Raw genomic sequence first — 23,385 nt, 5'->3', positions numbered from 1 at the left:
ACAGAGGGGCGCTGTGGCACCTACAGCAGGGCCATCTTGGTCTTCTGGCCCAGGTCCGGGACCGTGCACCCTCACCGCCCAGCAGTGTTACCAGGTCTGGGGCTGGTAGACTGTCAGTGACGAGGCAGTGTCCTCCCTATGGACAAGAGTGTGGGGAGGGTGCAGAGCTCCCGTGGGAGTCGGGTAAGGGCCCTCCTCCCCCAGCAGCATCCGGACCCAGACCTCTGCCCACTGAAGTCTGCCAGCCTCCAGCATGCACCGTGTCTCCAACTGTGGCCTCCCAGCCCAAGAGCCCCTGCTGTGCCAGCCCCTCCAAAGTGCCCCTGTCTCCAGAATCTGGGGTCAGCACAGGCTACCAGCCCTGTGGGGTTCCTGGTAGTCAGCTCCCCTCACCCCTCAGTGACCTTGAGTGGATGATCCCAGGTCAGGTAGGTCCAGGGCTGGGGCCGGAATGGGGTCTGGTCTGGCCAGTGTCCCCGCCTAAGCATCAGGCTTTGGGCTGTCCTGGTGGCTGGGAGGGGCTGCACACTTGTGTGGCTCTGTAGACCCAGAGGGCAGTGGAGACGCCGTTACTGCAAGGAAGGGTTCCTGGCGGGGCCAGTGTGGGCCTGGGCACTGGGCCAAAGATAGGGGAGCCCGAAGGAAGTGTTCCCCGCCACTGGCCACCAGAGGCACCGGCCCGTCATCTGTCCGCACACAGTGGCCTTGGTCCCTGAGGTGCCTGCCCCGTGATCTCCGCTTTGGGGCCGACCATGTGGAGTGAGGGACGAACGTGTTTGGTGCTGTGGGATCCCCACCCTGAGGCAACTGTCCTTCACGCAGGAACTCTATACCCCTACTCTGGGGCTGTAGCTGGGAACGGGGAGAGAGCCCCGCGAGGGGAGGAGGCCAGGGGTGGGCAGTGACGTGGAGGGGAGGAGGGACGGGGACCTTAATAAACCCTGGCTCTCGTGGCTGCAGCAGGACCGGAGTGGGGGAGTGCATGGGGGCCCAGGGATGCCACCCGCGCCCAGGAGGAGGTTAGTGACTCACCTGTGGTCCTGGGGGGCTGGTGGTGGACAAGGAGGGCCACCAGGGTCTGCCCAGGTCCGCGATCAGAGAATGATCTTGCCTTTTCCAGGAGGACTGGGGCAGGGAGAGCAGAGTGCAGAGGGCTGCCCGCGAGGGTCCCACCAAGCCCAGTTTCTGGGGAGCAGGGGGGTCTGGCTTCAGAATGTGGATCAGGAGGGGACTCGGGCCCGGGGGAGTCCAGAGCCCATGCACCGGCCCCCAGCCCTTCGCAGCCCTGAAGATGCCTGCAAGCTCAGCAGCTCGACTCTGTAGGGCTGATGCCCCCCTCCCTGGGTGTGGCTGGGGTCCTGAGCTTCTGTGCTGGGCGTCCCTTCTGCACTGTCCACAGAGGCAGCCCCCCAGGCTATGTGGGGCTTGAACCTGTGTGCAAGGACTTCCCAGCCGAGAGGCCGACTGGGGCCAGTCCTCAGGCAGGACACACCCTCCTGGGGCTGGCAGAGGGCTTACTGCGCTGCCCCCAACGGGTTGTGCCCAAACTGAGGTCCCAGCTCTGATGCCCCTCGGGCTGCAGACAGGGTTTGGCCCTACATGGCTCTGTTCCCTCCTCAGGCCCCGTGGCCCTGGCAGAAGCTGTCCCAGTCCGTCCTAACGACGATTGCGTGGCCGGGTCAGCAGTCAGGGCCTGGGCCGGCCCGTGAGAATGTCCTGAGAGCGGGATGCAGGACCAGAGGCTGCGACAGCCTGATGCCTCCGGGGTGTGCAGGGGAAGGGCAGCTGAGCACTCACCCAGGGAAACACCTGCACGGGCTGTGCGGGACACAGGTCCACTGTAGGGGGCAGCTCCAGATCACGGCATGTGGGATGCCTGGTACGGGTGGCTGGCTGGCTGGACTGATGGGCGGATGGTGGACGGACTCTTCCCACAGGCCGTGCTCCATGAGTGCCCTCACACGCCCCCATCTTGGGCTTTGCCTCTGGCTGTGGCTGGGTGTCGCCTTGGGACTTGGCCAGGGACAAGGTAAGGACGTGGGGGGGGCGCTTCCTGGGGATGTGGCACCGGTCAGTGCCCGGCCCCACCCCAGGGCAGGGCACAGGCCCCACTCGAGGGGTCTCCGCCGCCTACTCCTGACTCCCCTGGAGTTCTGAGTTGAATGTGTGCTCGAGGACCTGTGTCCTCTGCCCCAAGTGCTACCCGCGGCTTTTGCTGGACCTTCAGACTCGCTATCTGTCGGGCCCGCGTGGGGACACTGCTATGTGCTTTCTGACACTTACTAGCACACGCGGCCCTGAATTGAGCCCCCCAGGCGCCCCATCAGGACACCTCTTCAGTGTAAAATTTCCAAGCAGCAGAAAGCCAGAGTAAAACCAGGAAAACCCCCTTTCCCTCCTGGTCTCCCAGCAGAGCAGCGTTCTCCGCCGCCTGCTCTCGCCCTTTCCCTGCTCACTCTGAGGCACAGGGAGAACAGGCTGCCCGGCCCTCCCTGCAGCACCTTATGGCCCACACTGAGGGCTTCCTACCGGGCTGGCTGAGGGACTCGTCTAACTGACGGCCCTTACCTATGTGACACTCATCACCGTGTCTTCGGAATAGCCCAAAAGGGACGCGGCTGCGGAACGTGGCTGCGTCCTCGCTGAGCTCCCCACGAGGGGCACCGGCCTGCACTGTTCTGGGAAGGTGGCTGCCAGCGCCCTGGCTTGGCCCCCAGCCCGGGCGACTCCCAGCGAGTCCTGTGAGGGCAGGAGACTGCGACTCCCCCGTTGGAAGATGCCACTCCTGGGCCACCGCCGGAGTCTTGCTGTGTCTGACTCCCAGTCTCTGTTGAGAACGCGTGCCCGGCCCGAGGGGCGCACCGTGTGGCCACACCTCGCGTGGTGGGAGGCACAGGTCTGCTGACCACTCTTCCTTGGTGCTGGCTTGGCATGCAGACTGGCCGTGGTCGTGGGGCATGTCCCCGGGTCCCCGTGGCTCTGACAGGTTCACGCGATGGTGGGGCCAAGTCGCTCGTGAGCCCACGGACAGCCTGTGCTCGGGGTTCAGCAGGGCCCCTGCAGACTCTGGGCAGACCTGGGTCTCCGGGACCCTGGGAGGGTGGAGGATGGGGTCCTGCAGGTCCGGGCTGCCTTCCCTGGGGATGGCCCTGCTGAGGAGGCGTTCCTGGGAGGCTTCCCACCAGCAGGCCCCCGGCCGTCTGCCCTGTGCCCCACTGAGGCCCCTTAACATGCAGAGCCCCAAGGCAGCTGGGAATGTCTCCCCCAACATGTCAGAGGCACTGTGAGACGGACTTGGGAGGGTCCTGCTTACAAGTGGCTTTTCATGGCTCCACCATGAGACGTTCCGGCCTTTCAGCCTGGTGCTCCTGGGAGCCGCTGGGCACATCCGGGGGCCCAGTCCAGCTGCTTCCCCCTCTGAACCATTGGTCATTGTGTCTGCCCTGGGCGCCCCCAACCCTGCTCTCATGACCCAGCTCTCACTGGGGCAGCCAGAAGAAGCCCATCTCTGTCCCCCTGTTCCAAAAATACCCACCCTGCCACGGACCTCCCGGAAGCTTCCCTGATGGCCAGGCCGTGCCCCAGGCCTCAGACCCCCACGCCCCCTCTTCCTCCCAGGACAGGCACGGCACCCCAGCAGGGCTCTTCCTACTGATCCTGGATGCTGGTCTGGGCCCCGGTCAGCAGGGCAGGGGCGCCCCTCACAGAGCCGTGCGGGCCTCCCTGGGTGGGGGCCGTCTCTTCACTGGACACACCATGCGGCCTTGGCACCTGGGACCCTCGGAGGGCCCAGTCCCCCTCCAGTCCCAGATAAGGCCTCAGGTTCTCCGGTGTCCCCCGGTGGGTGGGGCTGGGCCCCCACGGCTGCCAGGTGCTGTGCAGGGGTCAGCGCTGATCCCCCGGTCTTGTCTCCCCAGCGAGCAGCTGCCTGAGGCTGGCCGTGCTGCCCGAGCACCGGCTGCAGACGAAGTGGAGGGAGGCGGAGGGAAGCGGCTTCGGCTTCCTGGGGCAGGTGAAGCCCGCGGCAGGTACGGGGCTCCGGCAGGGCCAGCGGCTGGCACCCCGCTCTGGGCTCAGCTCCTCCAGCCCAGCACCCGTGTGTCCACGGGAAGGAAGGACAGCGTGGACAGGAGCGGGAGGTGAGGTCCGTGAGGCGCCACTGCTCCCCTCGTCAGCTCGCACCGAAGGCTCTCCCTGCTCCGTTGCCTCTGGTTCATTCTCCTGTGTTTTTAATTCCTTTATTTCTCCATTTTTAAAGAAGATTTATTTATTTATTAGAGTGTGCACAAGTAGGGGGAGCAGCAGATGGAGGGGGAGGGGCAGACTCCCTGCTGAGCGGGGCGCCCTTTGCGGGCTCGATCCCAGGACTCCGAGGTCATGACCTGAGCCGAAGGCAGACGCTTCGCTGCTGAGCCCCGCAGACGCCGTATTTCTCGTCTTCCATCCTGACCTGTACCCCTGCTTGTCTTCACTGACATTTAAGAGGTGGTTCAGGTTTCGTTCTCCCATTCTAGAATTTCCATCTGGAAAATGTCCGTTTGGTTTTTACATTCTAGGATTTCTTTTTGGTTGTTTCTAGTTTGATGCCTGAATCCATAGGCTCATCTCTAGGTCTCCTAAGTGGGTAGCACAGCTCACTTAAAGCCCCGCGCGCCGTTGTCTGGACGCCCAGTGGGTCTCTTCCCACCCCCTGCTGTTTCTCCTCACTTCCCCTTGTTCCTTGCACGCCCGGTCGCCCGTCGCTGGGCGGCAGCCACTGTGCTGAGGACCTGACGTGACATTGTCTTCCTTCAGAAAAAGCTTGTGTTGGTTTCTGACGGAGGCGACGTGAACTAGCAGTCGTGGGGAATCTTTTTAAATTTAGAGGTTGAAGGCCCTCCCCACTCCGCAATGTGCACGGCCACGAACACACGTGCGCCTGGACGCACACCCGGCCTCGGTCTCCCTCCCCACCCCCGCCCCAGGGGACGCAGAGCAGGAGGTGGTTCTGACCACCAAGGCCCCAGTGGGGCGCTTGAGCCCCTCCAAGGGCTACACCGTGCAGATCTTCAAGCTCACCGGCTCCGGGAACGCCCTGCTGGCGCAGAGGGAGTTTGTGCGGAAGTCTGTGACCTGCACAGGGGACCTGGCCGCGGAGCGGGGCTGTGTGGGAGGAGCAGGCCCCGGGGGTGGGGGACGCTCTCGGCCCCACACGTCCCCCTGAAGCCCAGGACCTGAAGAGTCACGCGACAAGCGGGAGCAGCCGGAAGCCCCCGGAGGCGGCCGCGGAGCCCACACCCTCCCATGCGGGGAGCCCAGGCCCTGAGCCCCGAGTTGCCTCGTCCCCAGGTCAAGACTCCCCCAGTCTTGGTGGTGCAGAATGGGGAGAGGGAGGGTCACCCTCCGCGACTCCCGCTCTCCCGCGGGTCGGCCCTCCCGTCCCAGCTTCTCCTTGAGCCAGCCGGCCGCCCTCCGGCACTCACCCCAGCTCACGGGGACAGGCCGGTGAGTGCACTCGGGCACCCATGCCCCTTGCTGCCCCACACCTGAGTGTGGCAGGTGGGAAGTGACCCGGCTGTGACCTCGGCAGGGCTGTCTGGCGAGGAGCAGCGCCCAGCCAGGGGCTTTAGGGGGCAAGGCCCCTTCCCAGCCCTCCACAGACCCGGAGTGGGAGAGCCAGGCCCAGGGCTCTGCGGGAACGACAGAGACGCCAGGTAAATGCCGGGACAGCTGCCGGGACACCTGGTTCTGTGGGCCAGGGGTGGGGGCCGGGGGGTTGGCCGGGGGGGTCGGGGGGGCCAGGGTGTGGGGGGGTGCTGTGTGACCCAGGGCAGACAGCTGTGGTGTTTCTGCCAGCCAAGCCTCCTCCACCAGACAGGATGTCCCTGACTTTGTGTCCCCACCAGTCACAGTAGGTACAGAAAGAGGTATCTCTCTCCTCAGGTGGACACGTCCCCTCTCGCGCCCTTGCTGTCTCCCAGTGGGCTTGGTGACTGCTGGGACAGTCTCCACAGCCACATAGTGCTTTGAGCAGGGCTGTGCCCCACATCAGATGGGATTTCCTTGTACTCACCCTACCCAGGAGTCCTCACAAGGGGTCTGGCCTGGGTCTGAGGCTTGGCCTGGAGGCACCGAGTTTATAGACTTTGTGTCCAAAGAGCTCCTAGGCCATCAGGACAAGCCACTGTCCCAGCCAGTGAGGCCTGAGGCCAGAGCTGCCGGCCATGCTAACCACCCCCCAGTCGACACCCCTTGGCTGGTCTCTGTCCGCTGGTCCCCACATCGACAGCCGCACCTGGGGACCAGCCCTGCCGAGGCCACTGGAAGGCAGAGGTGCTGGGGCACCTAGGGGTCTCATTAGCCCTTCCTGAGGGCACTCAGAGGGCTGACACCATAGACCAGGGTTCACATAGGGTGTTCTGAGTCCAGTGAGGGTCCCCAAGACCTGGCCACTTGCCTTACTTGAGGCCAGAGCCCCATGGCCCCTCTCTGTCCACCAACACAGGAAAGGAGACCCTGGGGGCTGAAGCACAGCCTGGAGCCATTCGGGAGGGGCTTTAGAGTGGTGTGGCCCTGGCCCAGCTCCTCCCTCCCAGCCAACCCCCAGTTCTGCGGCACACCCCCCACACCCGGGGACATGCTCTTCCTGGTGGACGGGTCCTGGAGTGTTGGCCATAGTCATTTCCAGCAGGTCAAAGATTTCCTGGCCAGCATCATTGAGCCCTTTGAGATCGGGCCAAATAAAGTCCAAGTCGGTGGGTACCAACCCCCTGCCCCACCGCCCTGCCCGAGGTGTCCCCACAAATCCTACCCCCACCCAGGGGAGGCCCAATTCTGAGAAACGGCAAGTTGGGGAGGAGGCACAGAGCCTCCTGGGGAACCCGGAGGACAGCCCTGCCGATTGTGGTCCCTGGCCACCCACAGGCTGAGCCCCCCCCCCCAGGCCGGGCAGGTGGGGGCTCCTGCAGGGGCTGGGGGACGATCTGGTGACCTGTCCGGGTGCAAACGTGTACCCTGCCTGGTGTCCCGGTGAGGCCGTGTGTGCACTGGGCAGCTCAGCACCCAGAACTGCCCCTGCCCAGGCCTGACTCAGTACAGTGGAGACCCCCAGACCGAGTGGGACCTCCGCGCCTTCCGCAGCAAGGACAAGGTGCTGGCAGCTGTCTGTAGCCTCCGCTATAAAGGGGGAAACACGTTCACGGGTGTGCCTGGGCCCCCAGCAGTCCCAGTCTTGGGGGTCTGTCCAGGTCTCTGTCCCAGAGTCCCCCCGACTCCATCCCACAGGGCAGCCTCCCAGACTTGAAGCCGAGGGCAATGTGGGTGCTGAGTCTGACTCACACCTTCATAGAGAGCAGATCATCCCTTAATGACCTCGAGTGAACACGGGGCTTCCTGTCAGCCGGCCTTGCTGGAAGCGAGTGGCTCCTCTGATGGGTGCAAGCTCCCGGGAGGGGCCGCCCGTGGAAGCAGCCCCCAAGCAGTGTGTCCCGCAGGCAGCCCCCTGGGTCTTGTGGTGGGTCCTGCCTCTGGAGCCCCCACTGGCGTGGCGGGACAGACTCGGTGGGCCCTGTGCTGGGGTCAGGGGCCGGCGGAACGGTGTCGGGCAGGAGGGTCGCTTGGGCCACACGCCTTTACTCTTGACTGCCCAAGGCCTGGCCCTGACTCACGTGCGGGAGCAGAACCTGAAGCCGGGAGCGGGGCCCCGCCCAGAGGCAGCCAAGGTGGTGGTCCTAGTGACGGACGGCAAATCCCAGGACGATGCCCATGCTGCTGGCCGCGTCCTCAAGGACCTGGGTGTCGCTGTCTTTGCTGTGGGTGAGCAGCCCCCATCCTCGGCTGGGTTTCTCATGGCCGGGCGGGCAGCTTCCATTCCCACCCCTCCGCCCTGGGCTGGAGGAGACCGCTGGGTGACTCAGGCCAGGGACCCCTGGTCGTGCTAGCCGGATGGGACAGATGCGTGGTGGGTGGGGCCGGGGGAGTCCTCGCTGCTGTACCCTGTGAGCAGGTGGGCAGAACGCAGACGAGGCCGAGCTGCGGCTCCTGGAGTCCCCCCCGCTAGACATCACCGTCCACAGCGTGCGGGACTTCCCCCAGCTTGGCACCCTGGCCGGCTTGCTCAGCCGCCTCATCTGCCAGAAGGTCCAAGGCGGGAGCCAGGGCCCTGGTGAGCAGAGTCCCCCTCACTGGCCACAGTCCTGCCTGGCCCCCCTAGGCAGAGGGAGAGGGTGGTTGTGGCCCCCAGATGGGACGCCCTGAGCCCCACTCCCCTTGGCTCCCAGGGATCTGAGGGTATCTGCAGCCTGGGGGACACCTGTCCCTCCGGGAAGTGGCCACTGGGGAGAGCAGGGCAGCTGCTAATGCAGGCCACCTGCTGGGCCATTGACCGGCCTCCTTCCCTCCCACAGTCACACCAGCTGTGGCCACCCCGGCCCCGGACACATCTTCACTCCCGCCAGACTCACCTTGACCCAGGCGACCCCCTCCAGCATCCACTTGTCCTGGACCCCAGACCCCCAGCTGCCGCTCAAGTATCTGGTCACGTGGTGGCCTTCCGGGGTGGCCCCCCACAGGAGGTGAGGGGCTCTCTGCCGGCCGTGGACAGCGTCGGGGCCACGCGTGTGCAGCCGTCCTGCAGGACGGAGGGCGCGGTGAGGGTGGTCCGCAAGCGCGAGTGGAAAGGGGGAGTGGGCGTGCGTCCTCGCGCCACCTGTGGCTGTGTGGTGGCCGAGGTCACCGTGGGAAGCAAGGACTGACCTCAGCCCCACCAGAGCTGATCGTGTGCCTGCCCCACACCCCTGCGCTGCCCCGCAACCCTGTGCCCTGCACCCCTGTGCCCCACACCCCTGCGCTGCCCACCCCACAGGCTCAACTGTGGCTCCTGTTCCGGGTGGTGCTGGACGGGCCTGCCTTGTCCATGATGCTTCACAACCTGACCGTTGGCCCCGAGTACTTGGTGTCTGTGCTCCCTGTCGGCGAGGCCGGGGTCGGCGAGGGTCTGGGGGGCCTTGTGACCACAGGTGGGTGGGGTGGCATCATGCTGGGGTTTGGGGGTCACGCCCGCCAGCAGGGGTGGTGCAGAGCCTGGCCTGGTCTCAGCCCACCCGCGGTGTCACTGGGCCTTCCTGACCCTCGGTGTCCTCTTCTGAGTTGCTTGCGCCTGCTGTGGGTCTCTTGCCCTCTCGGGTGGCCACGAGCCCCCTTAGAAGCTTTCTCAAGACGTAATTCCCATGTTACAACAACTCAGCCGTGTGGTGTGAGGCTCCGCGGCCGTGGGTCCTGCCGTTGTCCACAGTTGGCTGTGGAGTAGCTCCTCACCAGAGTAGCTCCTCACCCCCAAGCTGCTGCCGCCGGCCCCCCAGCCCCTCAGCCCCTGGCACTCCCCTGTCTGCGGCGGTCCGCGTAGATTTGCCGTTTCTGGACCCTACGCCGTGTGGCTTCTCCGAGGGGCTTCTCACCTGGGGGCCGGGCACGCCCACTCTCAGGGCAGGCAGTCTTCAACAGAAACCCGCAGAGCTGTCCACTGGAAACGCGGCCCAAAGCGAAGTCTGGGGACAGAGTCGGAGGGGTGTGTGGGTGACCCCCACCCTCCCGCCTCCATCTCCACTGAGACCCACCGCAAGGTCGGCATGGCCCGGGGCCCTCTGTCACTTGAGTGAGGCCCCTCCGTGTGTGTGCGTACGCTTTCTGCGGGGTGCTGCGTCCCTAAAGTGGCCCCCGCCCCCAGCACCTCTGCCTCTGCCCCAGGCACTGACCCTGGCTGCAGGGACACCCACCACCGTCCGCCTCACCTGGCGGCCATTGGCAAGGCCACGCAGTACCTGGTGCCTGCTCGCCAGCCTCCCCGAGCCACCAGGAGGGGAGGCAGAGGAGGGTGCTTGCCAGCAGGTGCAGGTGGGGCAGCCAGAGGTGCTGCTGGATGGCCTGAAGCCTGGCACGGACTACGACGTCCAGGTGCAGAGCTTGCAAGGGCCGGAGAAGTCGGTGGGTCTTGGCGGAGCAGGGAGGCTCCTCATGGGCCCCCAGGTCCCGGGCGCCGTGGCGGGGAGCGAGCCCACCCCGTCTGTGGAGGGGCAACACTTCCGTGGCAGAACACAGACAAATGAGAGCAGAGATGGTCTGGGGTGAGGGGCTCAGGGGATGTGTCCCCTCCCAGATCTCTGACCCAGGACCCAGGAACCACCTGACGCTCCCCGACCTGCTGGCAGCCACCAAATATAGGGTCCAGGTCTCGGCGGTCTACGGAGCAAGGGAGAGCGCGCCAGTGTCTGCTACAGGCCGGATGAGTGAGTGGGCACCAAGACCACCAGACCCAGACAGACCCCACACTCACACCTCTCCAGGCCCCAGCCAGGCCCAGACCCATCCAGACCCCAGCTGGACCCCAGACCCTCATGCCCAGGCAGCCCCCAGTCAGACCCAACGAGACCTCAGACCTAGGCAGGCCCCAGACCCAGCCAGGCACCTGGACGCCTGGGCCCTGGGGACCTGCCAGCAGGGTGTGCTGTCTGCTGCACTCCGCACGTCACCCAGCAGCACAGAGGTAGCAGAAGGGCGCTCCGGGGTTTTCATGGAAACCTTCCCTGTTGTGCAGCGCGGACAGAAAGCCCACGGTTAAGACCATATCAGTCCAATATAACGGGTGCGGCGTGGTGCGGCTGGGGGCCGGATGGAGCCCTTGCCCGCAGCTACTCGGAACTGCGGAGTGGGCTCGTGGTTCTGTACGTGTGTCCAGGAGGTCAGGGCAGACATCCAGCCCGGCAGGAGTCCTGGGCCAGCCGAATGCAGATCACAGAGAGGGCAGGTGATGGTCACAGGGGCACTACTTGCGGAGGCCCAGGCTGACCTCCCTTGATGTATCAAGTTCATGGACAAGGCCTCAGTGGTCCCTGGGGGACTGCCACCCGCAGGCAAGGACCCTGCTGGTTCTGGTTTGTTGCTGGTTTCCTTGGAAAATTAGACAGACACTCAGAACAGAGGACCCTCAGAGGCCATTCAGCTCGGCCGCTGCAGCTTCCTTCTGTGGCCCTCCACAGGGCCGTCCAGTTTTCGCTTGAATGCCTCTGGGGATTGGGTCCTCCCTCTGTGGTGCCTTTACCGGCCTGCGGACCACTTCAGAGCACCTCCTGTGCCCCTGGCTGTGGAGGAAGCCTGCGTGGCCAGGTTAGCACATACCCATAGCCACGCATCTTCCTGGCCCCTTGGCACCTTGGGTGGCCAGTGTCAGGGTGCAGCACCCAGTCGGAGCCCCCATGGCCAGGTACTGTCTTCCGGGGCTGGAATTGTGGCCACCAGGGGAGCAGGATACCATCCCTGTCCCTTCTCTGTCCCGCCCCCGTGGTGTGGGGCCCCCAGGCCTGGAGAGCAGCAAGCTGGTATGGATGAGGCTGTGGCTCCCATGCACTGTGGACTTGAGGACAGGGTGACCACCAGGGGCCCCGGATGGAGTCGAATCTGCCACTGATCCTGACTCCCTCCCGGCAGCCTGCCCCACCCTCAGCCCCGCCGGCCCCGCCCAGGTAGGGACCCTCCCATGTCCCACCTGTCCCTCCTGTTGCATCCTCGTGGGGAAGGCAGCCGGGGACCCCCACCTGCCATGAAGGGGCAGTGGCTGCACCAGGTCATGGGGTCACTAGAAGCAGTCAGGCAGGGGGTCCCCATGAGCTGGTGTTCTCTTCTCACGTCACTATGGAGGTTATAGAGAGGACGTGGCCATGCAGAGACCAGGCCGGGGCTGTGGGTCTTGCTCGGCCTCCCGCAGGCTCTCTGCTAACTGGGAGCTGGGAGAGGGGCCAAGGCTGGGGTCACCCAGGGACGGGCCCTGACACGGGGCTGACATGTGAGTGGCAGATCTGCCCGCAGTAAGGTGTGGCTTCTCCCACCTCCCCCTGCTCCCGCCCCGGGCCCAGGGCCACACTGGACACCCAGGGAGGCAAGGTCACATTCACTCGTGCCTCTGACGTCAGAGCAGGCGCAGACGCCGTGAGCTGAGTCAGCCCAGGTGCGGTGGGGGGGCGCCCTTGCCGCTACCAGGGTAGCGTCACCCTGGCGTCACCCAGCCCGACTCCCACCCACCGCGGGCCCCAAGGGTGCGTCGGTCCATGGTCTTCGCAGTCACCGTCTTCCCGTCTGTGTGCCCTGGGCTGCTCCTCTCCGCCCTCCCTGGACCCCTGGTGTTTTCTCTCCTTCCCGAGTCTCTGATCACGCCCACCCAGGCTTCCACCTCGTGGCTGGCTTCGACCTCGTGGCCGGCTTCGGGCTGGTGGAGCAGGAGCACGCGTCCTTCCGAGGCGTTGCCATGGAGCGTGCGGCGTCCGGCTGCACCCGGACCTTCACGCTCTTGAAGGACGCTCGGCTGACCCGCTGGGCCAGGTGGGGGGGGCCCGGGAGCGGCTGCGGAAGGTGCGGCTCTGCCGGCTCTGAGCTCGCGCTCCCTCAGCGCCCGCTGACTCCCACCCACCCCAACCTGCTCCCGCACTAACGTTTCTTTCAGGGGGTGACAGGTCTTCCCTCTGCGTGTGGGTGGCTGAAGCCGGTCTCTTTCTCAGTGGCCCCTTCCTCCCGTCCGAGCTTGAATCTGGGGTCTCTATCAGGGCGGGCTGCTCGGAGTGTCCGGAACCCTGAGGCTGTCCTCCCTGGACGACGCCTGGTCTGCCATCCTTGTCCCTTTTCTGCAAGCGACAGACTGTCTCAGGCCCTCACTATCCACCCTCCGGAGCTCACGGTTCTGCCGGTGTGGCCCCCACCCCAGGGGAGGTCACCCAGCGCCAAGTGCCCCCTGCCGTGATAGCTGCCAGAGTGGGGCTCCAGGCTGCGAAGAGTTGAAGGGTCAGGAAGGCCTGCCAAGGAAGTGGCAGACAAGTAAGAGCCACCGGGGAGACAACAGGGAAGGGGAAAAGCACTGAGGAAGAAGGAGCAGCCTGTGCCAAGGCCCTGGGGTCCGCTTACTCAGAGAACCTCAAGAATGTGCAGGGCTGGCTCTTTGGGCTCTTGGTCATCCTAAGAGCAAACGAAGGGCAGAGAGTGAAGCTGTAGGCCTGCAGGAACAATGCTACTGGGTGACCTAACACCCTGCTCCCTGCCCTTCCCACCCCTCAGTGGGCGCCACTGGGCGCTGGCACAGACACACCCCCTGTCTGCGTGTTCTGAGCACACCAACAAGCTCGGGTCAGCGGGGGCGACTCCTGAGGGCGGAGCCACCTGTGGGCTTGTGGGCTCCTAACCCCAGGACACAGGCAGAGACCCTCCTGCCAGGCCCCCGTGACCTGCCCCCTTCTGCCCCTGTAGCGCCCCCAGGGAATGGGGTCTTGGAGGACCCTGCCCAGGAGTGTCGTCAACACTGACTCTGGTAGGGTGAGCTTTGGTCCCGGCCACAGAGCATGTGTGGCTGAACCCCCACCAGCCTGGGGCGCTTCTGTCCCCCACAGACCGCATGTTACTGTTGGGGATGGAACAGGAGAGGCCCAGCATGGTCACGGACCCCCGCACTGCAGCGCCGTGGGTCTGGGGGATGGTGGGACCCCCTCCCCACTTCTCCTGGGCCTGCAGTCACCCCCACCTGTGCCCCCACAGCAGCTCCCAGCTGGCTGCACCCCCACCGGAGCACACGGTGGTCTTCCTGCTGCGCGCGCTGCCCGAGACTCCCCGTGAGGCCTTTGCTTTACGGCAGATGAAGGCTGAGGACCTGCAGCCCATCCTGGGGGTCCTGCTGGACGGTCAGTCCATGGGGAGGGTGCCGGGCCCAGGTCTGTGCATCCAGAGGAGCTCTGTGCCGCGCCAGCCCAGGATGCCCCAGGCAGAGCCACGTCCATGCTCGGGCCCCTGAGGCTTGGGGTGCGTCGGCGTGCTGTCCTGCCTGGGGCCGCCCCACTCTGCTCTGGGGGGTCCCATGCGCTCCTCCCCCTCCCCTGCAGCTGGCAGGAAGTCTCTGACCTACTTCAACCATGACCCCAGGGCCACCCTGCAAGAGGTGACCTTTGACCTGCCCGAAGTGAAGAAGATTTTCTTTGGAAGCTTCCACAAGGTCCTGGAAGGTTCCTGAACGACTGGAGTGTGCCTCCCCCAAGACCCTCCTCCAGTCCCTGAGTTTGGGGACAGGCCCCCCCAGGACACACAGGACGTGACTGCCTGCCACCCGCAGCCCCCGTCACACACCGCGGCCCGCCCCTGCGTCCCCCGTTTTCCTGAAAAGTCCTGTCTGGCCTGTCTGAGCCTCTGCCCCGCACTCCCCTCTCGACAGATGTCTTCACGTGGGTCCGAGAGCATCCCAGCCCTTGGGACGGTGCGATTCAGTCTCCTTTATAAAGGGGAAACTGAGGCCCCACGAGGGGGTGTCCCATGAGACCTGAGGTGGAGTCAGGGTCCTGCCACCCTCGTGACGGGCCCTTGCTCCCCCTGGCTGGCTGGGGCCGTAGGGGAACCCGTGCTGGTGTCCGGCAGGTGCACGTGGCCGTGGGCCACTCCAAGGTCAGGCTCTACGTGGACTGCCAGAAGGTGGCCGAGAGGCCAATTGGGGAGGCCGGCAGCCCACCTGCCACAGGCTTCGTGATGCTGGGGAGGCTGGCCAAGGCCCGGGGCCCCCGGAGCAGCTCAGCCACAGTGAGCACGGGACTTGTCCTGCCGGGCCAGGCCGGAGGGGGCCACGGAAACCCGGCCTGGTCTGGCTGACCCTCTCTGTTGTAGTTACAGCTCCAGCTGCTGCACTTCGTGCGCAGGGACTCCTGGCAGGGAAGGACGTGTGCTGCGAGCTCCCTGCGGCGGTGGGTGGGCCCGCGCCTGCCGAGGCTCCTAGAGTCTGGGGGTAGACAGCATGTCCATCACCATGGGGCTGGGGGAGAGCAGGACAGGCTTCCTGGAGGAGGTGGCCTCTGGGCCAGAGCCGGCACCCTGGGCAGCCCGAGGCCCTGGGGGCAAGGCAGGCTGGAATGTGTCAGGAAGTCCCTGGCTGCAGGGGTGCCCACTGCCCTTTCCTGCAGGCACAGCTGGGGTGTACGCTGCGGGCCAGGAAGGGGCTCAGCCAGCAAAGCCAGAGGGACCACCAGAGACTTGGTCGGCCTCTACACCTTGCAAGTGTGGCCGGGTTCCTCGCTTTGGACCCACCCTGGGCTTGGCCATGCTTGGGACTTAGGAGGGACTGTGAGATGGCCCAGGCAGGGCAGCCTTGAAGGGTGGCGCCCAGGATGGGGTCCCTGCCCTTCATTCCCAGCCTGCCAGGCGTCCTAGAACCCCAGAGTCTGTGGCTACTCTGAGCTCTAGCTCAGACGAGAACAGCTGGGGACGCTCTTAATGAGTGGCGTCTCCTTTCTCCCAGAAGGATGGAGAGACTGCCTTGCCTTCTCTTCTGCCTGCACCTGTTCCTCGCAGACCCCTGGGCCCCCAGGGCCTCCAGTGAGTCCTCCCCTGGGGTGACCAGGGGCTCCTGGCAACATTCCATGGTCACAGCACCGAGCAGCGGCCCCAGCCGGCCGCACGCGCTCTCACGCCCCCCAGTCGCCTCATGCGACCCCTCCCCAGCTGCCCTCCCCTGAGCTGAGCCCTCTCTGGTGTGGGGGCCAGCATATCCCCAATTTCCCCGTGGGGCTGCAGCACTGTGCTGCTGGGGACCACTGAGTGTGACAAGGCCTGGCCATGCATCACAGCCATGTGGGCGGCCTCTGTCCTGGGTACTCTGGCTGGGGGACCCTGGGAGGCCACTCTCTAGGCCCTGGACCATCCCCCACTGGGCGGGGCCTGCAGTGAGACTGTTGGTGGACAGGCACTGGCTCTGGGCTCTGTGGCCCATACCAGACGGGGTCAGGATTTGAAACAGGACCTGCCAGAACGGGAGCCTGCTCTACGCAGAGGCTGTAGGAGGGAAGGATAGGCTGGGGTTCTCTTGTCCTGGAAGACACTTCCCCTTCTCCACCTAAACTTGGGGACTGCAGCCCAGGCCAATACTGTGGGGCCCTTGGGGGGACTGCGCTGAGCCCTTACCGTGCCCCTGCAGGGCCTCCCTGGAAGGAACGGAGCCCCAGGAGAGCAGGGCTTCCCAGGGCTCAGGGTGAGTCCCATAGGGCCGGACCCTACCTTTCCTGAGAATGCAGAGGGAGCCCCACAGCTAGAAGCTAGGTGCCCTCCCCAGGGAGGGGCCAGCTCCCCACCCCAGCCCCAGAAATGACCCTGACCCTGAGCGCTCTGACCAGGGGACCCTGTTGCTGCTGGTTTAACAGGCTTTTCTCCTAAAGCAGCTCCAGCTCCCTGTGGAAGTTGCTGGAATTTTCTTGTCGGACAAATGTCCTTTGAACCCTTTCCACCGGGTCGCTTTTCTTACTAATTCTTGGGGGCGTTCACGCTCTGTGGATACTACCACGTGCCTGAGTCCTGACCACGTTTAACCGCCTGTGGCTATGCAAACCCAGTGCGGGGCGGGCACTGAGGCTTTGGGGTGTGGCTGCCCCGTCTGCACGTCTTGTCTTACTAGACTGGAACTCGAGTGTGGGTGCTAAATCAGGTTCGCTGCTGTGGACACAGCCCGATGACCTCTCGTCCTGGAGCTGCTAGTTTGGTGACTGATCTGAGTGTCCTGCCGGATCCTGGGCTGCCTTGCGTGCGCACAAGCTCATGCCGCCGTTTTTTTTTGCGGAGGTCGGTACCTTCCACGCTTGGCTCACGAGCGTTACCTGAGAGCGTCCTCTCACCACCCCCGCAATGTCAAGCAGTGGAAGCAGTGGGTGTCCCCGTGTCCCTCAGAGTCTGGGAAGGATGCTCCAGCCAGGCCTGAGTCTAGCATGTCAGGAGTGCAGACCACCCGTGCCCGGCAGTGGGCACCTGACCCAAGTGGGTGAAGGGCCCTGGGTGGGGGACACGTCCGAGTGGTGCCATGAGAAGCAGACCCTCTGGCCCCGCTGGCCCCGCCGAGACCCGGGGGGCTCAAGTCTGCGGTGCCCGGTGGGCTGGGTGTCTGTGGCCTGCCACCTCCTTCAGACCTGTCCCCCCTTCTCTCCTGCCAGGATGGCCCCCATGCTGCCCACAGTGACCCTGCACCCCCCCCAGACTCGGCACCGAGAACGGCTGTGCGGGCGGGAGGAAGAGGCAGGAGCAGCGAGTCCTGGGGGGGACCTGGGGGCCGAAGGGGGTGGTGGGAGCCTTTCCTTTGTACTGTTTTCCGCACTCAGAGGAATGGCATCGCGCTGGCCAAGGGGGGCTGCTCACTCCAGGGAGGGGTGTCCCTGGGGCCTGGAGCCCATCCCTGCCGGGGCGAGGCCAGGGCTCCCCACCCTGGGCCCTCAGAGATAAGTGTCACCCTTCCATGGCTTGAGGACCCCTGTCCCACCGTCTCCGTTATGGCATGACTCTGTGCCCCAGGACACAACTTCTCAGCTGCACTCCGAGCTACGGTGGGTGGGGGGTCTTCAAACGCGGTGCCCAGCCCCCCCCGACCCTGGCTGATTGGCCTCCTGGGCCCAGCCAGGTGTGGGGTTTGGACAGTCTTGGGGGCTCCTCACCTCCCTAAGCAGGCCATCTCTGACACCGGAGCGGCTAGCTCACCTCTTCTGTGCTCGGGCCTCATGGGGACCCTGACCGGCTGGCCCCATGCCTTGTCAGGCCAGTGCCCCCCGCTCCCGCCCAGTGGCCTGGATAGGGCAGCTGGTGCCGTGCCCCACCCCAGCCATGTCCCACTTTTGCTCACGGAGAGACCTTCCCAGCAGAGGGTCTGGGGCCACACCCGCCACAGCCTGTCAAGGCCGCCCCGTTCCTGGTGCTCGGGAGAGCTCGGGGCAGGCCTCCTTTAGATGCGGAGGCCCACAAAGGCTTCTGAGGGGACATTTGAGCAGAGACAAACCCGAGGGAAGTGGACGCTGGCAGAAGGCTCTAGCAGGGACGCAGCGTGGAGGCCTGGACCGCGGCACCCCAGGAACGGCGGGGGACAGAGAAAGTGGAGCCCAGGGCTAGGGGCAGGTGGGCTGGGGTCTGGACCTCGACTTAGGAGGCCTCTGGGGCTGCTGAGCTTCTTACACGGGCTGTGGGGGAGACCTCAGGGACCTCCTCCGTGGACGGAGACAGAGGTGATGAGGGTGGGCAGAGGTCGGAGCTGCCCGCAGGAGGCTGAGCCCTGCGGGGAGCGGTCTGGGCGGGGGAGGGCAGGTTCTGAGGACAGAAGTGTGGGGGCCGCCGTCTCACCGTGAGTAGAAGCCATGCGGCTGGCTCCCCGGGTGTGAAGTCTCGGCCAGGGGGACCCTGTCGGGGTGGGGGGCAGACATGAGGCACCCGCCCTGGGCTGCTCGGTCCAGAAGGCAGGAGAGGGCACCGGCTCCCCGCCCCGCCCGCCCTGATCTGCCGCGGCCCAGCCTGCCGCCTCCGACCCAGCTCGGCGGGCTGGGGACAGCGATCCCGCGCCCTCCCCTGTGGCTGACTGCACGAGTCCACGTGAGGCCACGGTAGCACCCAGAGCCTCCACACACGCGCGGGCTCACGCTCACCTTCCCACTCATGCGCTCCCGGACACAGACACGCGCCCACGGCCGCCGGGTCGGGGAGACGAAGCGTCGGGGAGCCGAGCGGCCGACTGGGCCGACGGCGCGGCCTCCAGACCGCCACGCACACGCGCGCTCTCCCTGTTCACCAGGGTCACGGCGCCTCCAGAGAGGGGAGCGTGGACGGAGCGCCGTGGGGCCGGGGCTCGCAGCGGTAAGGCAGGGGCGGCGGGCAGCCCTGTGCGAGACAAGAGGCCGGCGGCCGGGCGGTCTCGGACACCCCGGAACCCGGGCGGCACCATCCGTGGGGAGGCGTCTCCCGGGGCTCAGATGGCACGAGAAAGAGAGAATGTGAGTGTCGGTGTCACGGCGGGTCCCACGACGAAACGGGGGCAAGAGGACGAGGGCTGCGGAGCGCAGAAATCGCGTCGTGTTAGAAATCCGAGAATTCGGGGCGCCTGGGTGGCTCAGTGGGTTAAAGCCTCTGCCTTCGGCTCAGGTCATGATCCCAGGGTCCTGGGATTGAGCTCCACATCGGGCTCTCTGCTCTGCAGGGAGCCTGCTTCCTACTCTCTCTCTCTCTCTCTCTCTCTGCCTCTCTGCCTACTTGTGATCTGTCAAATAAATAAATAAAATCTTAAAAAAAAAAAAAAAAAGAAATCCGAGAATTCGAGGAGACCTGAGACCTCGCACTGCAGGCTCGAAACCCAAACGGGATTGACTTTCTAAAATGCAAGCTTAGAGGGCATCTGGGGCTCAGCTGGTTACGGGTCTGGGTCGGTTTCTGCTCAGGTCATGCTCCCCGGGTCTGGAGACGGGCAGACGGAGCCCTACGGCGGAGCCCCACTCTGCGCTCAGCGGGGGCCTCTGCAGATTCCCGCCACCCCCCCCCCACTACTCTCCCACTGACCCTCCCCTCCCCTGTCTAAAAAAAACCAAAAAATTAGATTCTTTAATGCAAAACATGACAAAGACAATGGAAATTCTCCTGAGAAGTCAGGTCAGCGTCAGAAGACAGGAGTGTGATGACCCAAAGTGTTGAAGAAAAAATACTCAAATTTTACATCCAGTGGAACTATCACTGACATCAATGGGGAAAAACATGCTCCAAATCCACAGAGTCTCGGAAGGGACAGGAGATCCTCTGGCACCCCAGCTGGGCGGGGCAGAAAAGGGAGAAATTAGAGGCTACGCGCGGGAAACCCCACAGTCACTGGAAGGCCTAATGAGATCTGCTACCGACTGAATAATGAAGCCCTCCACACGGACAAGTCACTGCAATTCTAGATCCTTCTGCGGTGGCTGGTGTGTAGCAGGGCAGGTTCCTGAAGACACCCAAAGCCCTTGCTTTATTTGGTGGTGGGTGGCAGGATATTAATTTATTAAACTCTTAAAACATATAAACCTTGGTCTTAAGTTGGGAGCAGCCACCAGGAGGAAAAAAGTAGAACGTATAATCCTCAAGATGAGTCAGCGAGGTCAAGTTTTCTTTTCTGGGATGGGATAGAACGAGTAAACAGAGAAACCAGAAAAACAGCTCAAACATACCCCAGTGTAGCAGAAATTACAATAAATAGAGGTGAGTTTAACTCATCAGAAGATGAGCTCTCCAAGCTGTGTTGAAAGACAAAGCCCAGGGGCGCCTGGGTGGCTCAGTGGGTTAAGCCTCTGCCTTCGGCTCGGGTCATGATCTCAGGGTCCTGGGATCGAGCCCCGCGTGGGGCTCCCTGCTCGGCCGGGAACCTGCTTCTCCCTCTGCCTCTGCCGCTCCGGCGGGTGAGCTCACTCTCTCTCTCGTGCTCATTCTCTTTCTCTCCCGCAAATACAATCTTTAAAACAATAAACCGAAACACAGAAACGAGAACACAGCTTTCCGGAAGGAAATACAGATGCGCACAGCCTCGGGATACGCAGATTTCTCAGAAAGGCTCCGTAAGCAAGAACCGTCGCCGGGAGCAGTAACAAACCGCCCTCCGTTGAGCTTAAAACCTTCTCTTCAAGACACCACTCAGAAGATGAAAAATACAGTCCCAGGTGGGAAGAAATAGTTGCTCACTGAAAGAAAGCGGTAGGTAATGAGACTCCATCCACGGTCGACTGAGTGAGACGCCGCGCACAGCCCAGCGCCGCGGGGCCTGAGAAGCGGACGGGAAGCGCGAGCTCCCGTGAGCAGCTCGCAACCGTGTGACCGCAGCCAAGTGTCGCAGGGGCACCCGGCCAGGAAGTTTCTCAGCTCCTTATGAATACAGCAGCAGCTTCCTACGGCCCCAGAATTCTAGCTATTTGCCCCAAAGACGCGAAACCGCGTCCACACAGACCCATGACTGAGTGTGCGAAGTGGCCCCACCCAGCACAGCAGAACGACCCAAACGTCCAGCAGTGAGCACACACGGTGGCACGTCCGCGGACACCAGCCAAGGGCACAGACTGTGGGCGGGCAGCCGCCACACGCGGAGCCCAGAAGGCCATCCATCCGCAAAGGAGTAGCCTCCGTTTCCACGAGGTTCTAGAACACACGGAGCCACTGTAGCAGCGGCGGTTGTGGCGGTGAGTCCCGGGGCACGGCAGGGGGGTGCATCCTGGGGTGACACAATGCTGCATTGACTGTGCACACGGCGCCCGCGTCAGCAGGAATAGGAGTCAGGTTCGCGGTTCAAGGCGGAAACACCCCTGAAGGAAGCTGACGGGCTATGTTGCTGTTGGGGAAGGGGGAGCGCAACACCCGGAACTCTGCCCAGACGGACGGGGGCATGCGGTGAGGGGGCACCGGGCAGGTCCTCAGGAGGACGACAGCCCCAACGCGACAGCAGGGCAGAAGCCAGCAAGCCCGCAGCGGTTCTCAGCGATACCCGCTCGGGAGTCGGGAGGGAAAACAGACGGAGGCCAGTGGTCTGCTGAGCCCAGGCAGACCTCGCCCCTGACCGACCTGGCCGGCACTTCTGGAACATTCCCCACGGCCAGCCACACCTCCCTGTAAAGGATACACGGACCATGGGCCATAATCAACCACACGCTGGGCCCCAAAGAAGCGCTTGTCACGGAAAAATCAAACTGCCCGCAACGGGGTTAAATCAGAAACCCACGCTGGGCACTGGGGCGGCCGGTTCCCGCAGCCGCTGAGGTGCATTCGGGAAGAGCCGGGCAGGCGGTCCCGGCGGGAAGCCCGGGCATGGAGGGGCCGGGAGGCGAAGGGACGCGAGCGCGGACACGTCCCGCCTCGGGGCAGTCGCTCCAACAGAAACGCACAAACACCCCAAAACACACCGGAGATGTCCGCAGCAGAATTGTGTCTAACAGCCCCGCACTGGAAACAGCCCTGAGGCCGGGCCGCGCAGGGCGGGTCAGCTAAGGCTGGGGGAGCCGCACTCGGGACGCTGCAGAGCCACGGGGCTGCGGCGCGGGCTGCGCGCGGCGTGTGGACGGAACACGAACACCGGGGAGACTGGAGGACGGCCGCAGGCTGAGGCCCGGGGCGCGGCCCATCCGGTCTGCGAGGGAAGGCCGGCCAAGCTGTGCGCTTGATGGGTGAGCTGGGGAGACAGACGGACGTCCGGGTGCGCCGGCAGGAGGCAGGGATGGGCCCCGCCGTCTCGGCTGAGCCCCACATTCAGGGGCACGCAGGGCCGTCTGCTGTAGCATTTTTACTCAGACTGAAAGGAGAGACTGTGGACTAGGAAGGACCGGGTCCCAGGACCACGGTCAGGGTAACGGTCACCGCCAGGGGAATGCACACGGGGATCATGGGCTTGCCCTGTGGGGGCTCCGGTGGGAAGCCGGTTCCACTCTGGGGGTGCAAGGTCTCTGTGGAAGCAGCAGGCCTGCTGCCGTAGGCCATGGCCGGCATGGCCCGCTGGGCTGGGGGTCGTCGAGGGTGGGGAACGCCGGAACCGAGTCCACTGGTGGCAAGGGAGCCGAGGCGCATGGGGACTCTGGGAATCCGGGCACCAGCCGACCCCCGTGACGGAGAAGCCCGACCACCGTGCTCCGTGCCCGTCCGTCTCCACTCACACAAGTGGCCCAGCGAGGCCATGGAGAGGCCAGTGCCACTGAAAGGAGGACCTGTGACTTCATTCCCACGCCGTGCCCCCCAGGGCCACAGGACGGGGTGAGAGGAAGGCCCAGACCACGGCCTTGCTGGGGCCTCTGGGGCAGGGCAGGGCGGATGGCCGGGGCCTGGCCCTGGGTGTGTGAGGCCGGGACTGGTGGCTGGGGGACAAGGAGAGCAGGGCACGCAGGGGTGGGGCCAGGCTGCGAGCCGGAGGGGAGGCACACGCCTGGCAGGCTCCAGGCAAACGCCCACCCCCCACCCCACGACCTCCCTAGCTCTGGGGGCCTCCCCTCGCCAGGCCTGTAAGGCCCCCAAGATGTCCTAACATCCCAAGATACCGACCACAGAAACCAGGTTAACACGACAGGAAACGAGAGCGTGTCCCGCACAAAGACCAGGCGGCCCTCATGGCCACTGAGCCAGACCCCGGGACTGGGAGCGAAGGTCGTGGGCAAGGGACCCAGAAGCCCCCACGCTTCCGTTCGCGTAGACGGAGAACGCCCCTCGGCGGTGACCGTTGCCAGTTCACGGGCAGACAGAAGACCATGATGGGTCTTGGCGATGCCACCCTGGCAGGGCGGGGGACGAGAGGGACCCGCCCCATCGGGCTCCCCCCACACCCCGACCACCAGAACAGGCCGGGTGGGCTCCCTGGGAACCGTGGCGTCCGTGTGTGCACCGGGGTCCTGGGTCCTCGGTGTCTTGTGTCGTCAGCCTCGCTGACCTGGTCACGGGGAAGTGTTGCCTCGGTGGGAACAGAGTCCTGGAGGCAAATCCGAGACCATGACTGTGGCTCGCCTGGCGTGAGGGGAGCACGGCACTGAGTGATCCCGCGTGGATCTTCTGACGCGCTGTTCTCTGTCTTAAAGCACAATAACCAAAGCCAAGAATGGGACTGGGGAGAGTCTT

At 64.7% G+C, this 23,385-nt stretch overlaps 1 protein-coding gene across 1 annotated transcript; it reads left to right on the top strand.

Moving 5' to 3' along the window:
• Positions 1–1,947: 1,947 nt before the first annotated feature.
• COL20A1 (collagen type XX alpha 1 chain) lies at positions 1,948–17,773 on the top strand. The gene is given in 23 exon segments (XM_059133277.1): positions 1,948–2,029; positions 3,918–4,028; positions 4,965–5,107; positions 5,211–5,343; positions 5,685–5,693; positions 6,576–6,734; positions 7,062–7,181; positions 7,630–7,794; positions 7,985–8,147; positions 8,394–8,521; positions 8,524–8,552; positions 8,843–8,996; positions 9,704–9,960; positions 10,133–10,262; positions 12,171–12,348; positions 13,552–13,691; positions 13,890–13,999; positions 14,416–14,574; positions 14,659–14,698; positions 14,701–14,739; positions 15,287–15,363; positions 15,962–16,015; positions 17,690–17,773. Coding segments are annotated over 23 exon segments (2,664 nt in total).
• The last annotated feature ends 5,612 nt before the right edge of the window (positions 17,774–23,385 follow it).

The sequence above is a fragment of the Mustela lutreola genome, chromosome 9 (genome assembly GCF_030435805.1).
Source record: "Mustela lutreola isolate mMusLut2 chromosome 9, mMusLut2.pri, whole genome shotgun sequence".
Taxonomy (NCBI): Eukaryota; Metazoa; Chordata; class Mammalia; order Carnivora; family Mustelidae; genus Mustela; species Mustela lutreola.
This window is presented reverse-complemented; position numbering and strand designations above follow the sequence as displayed.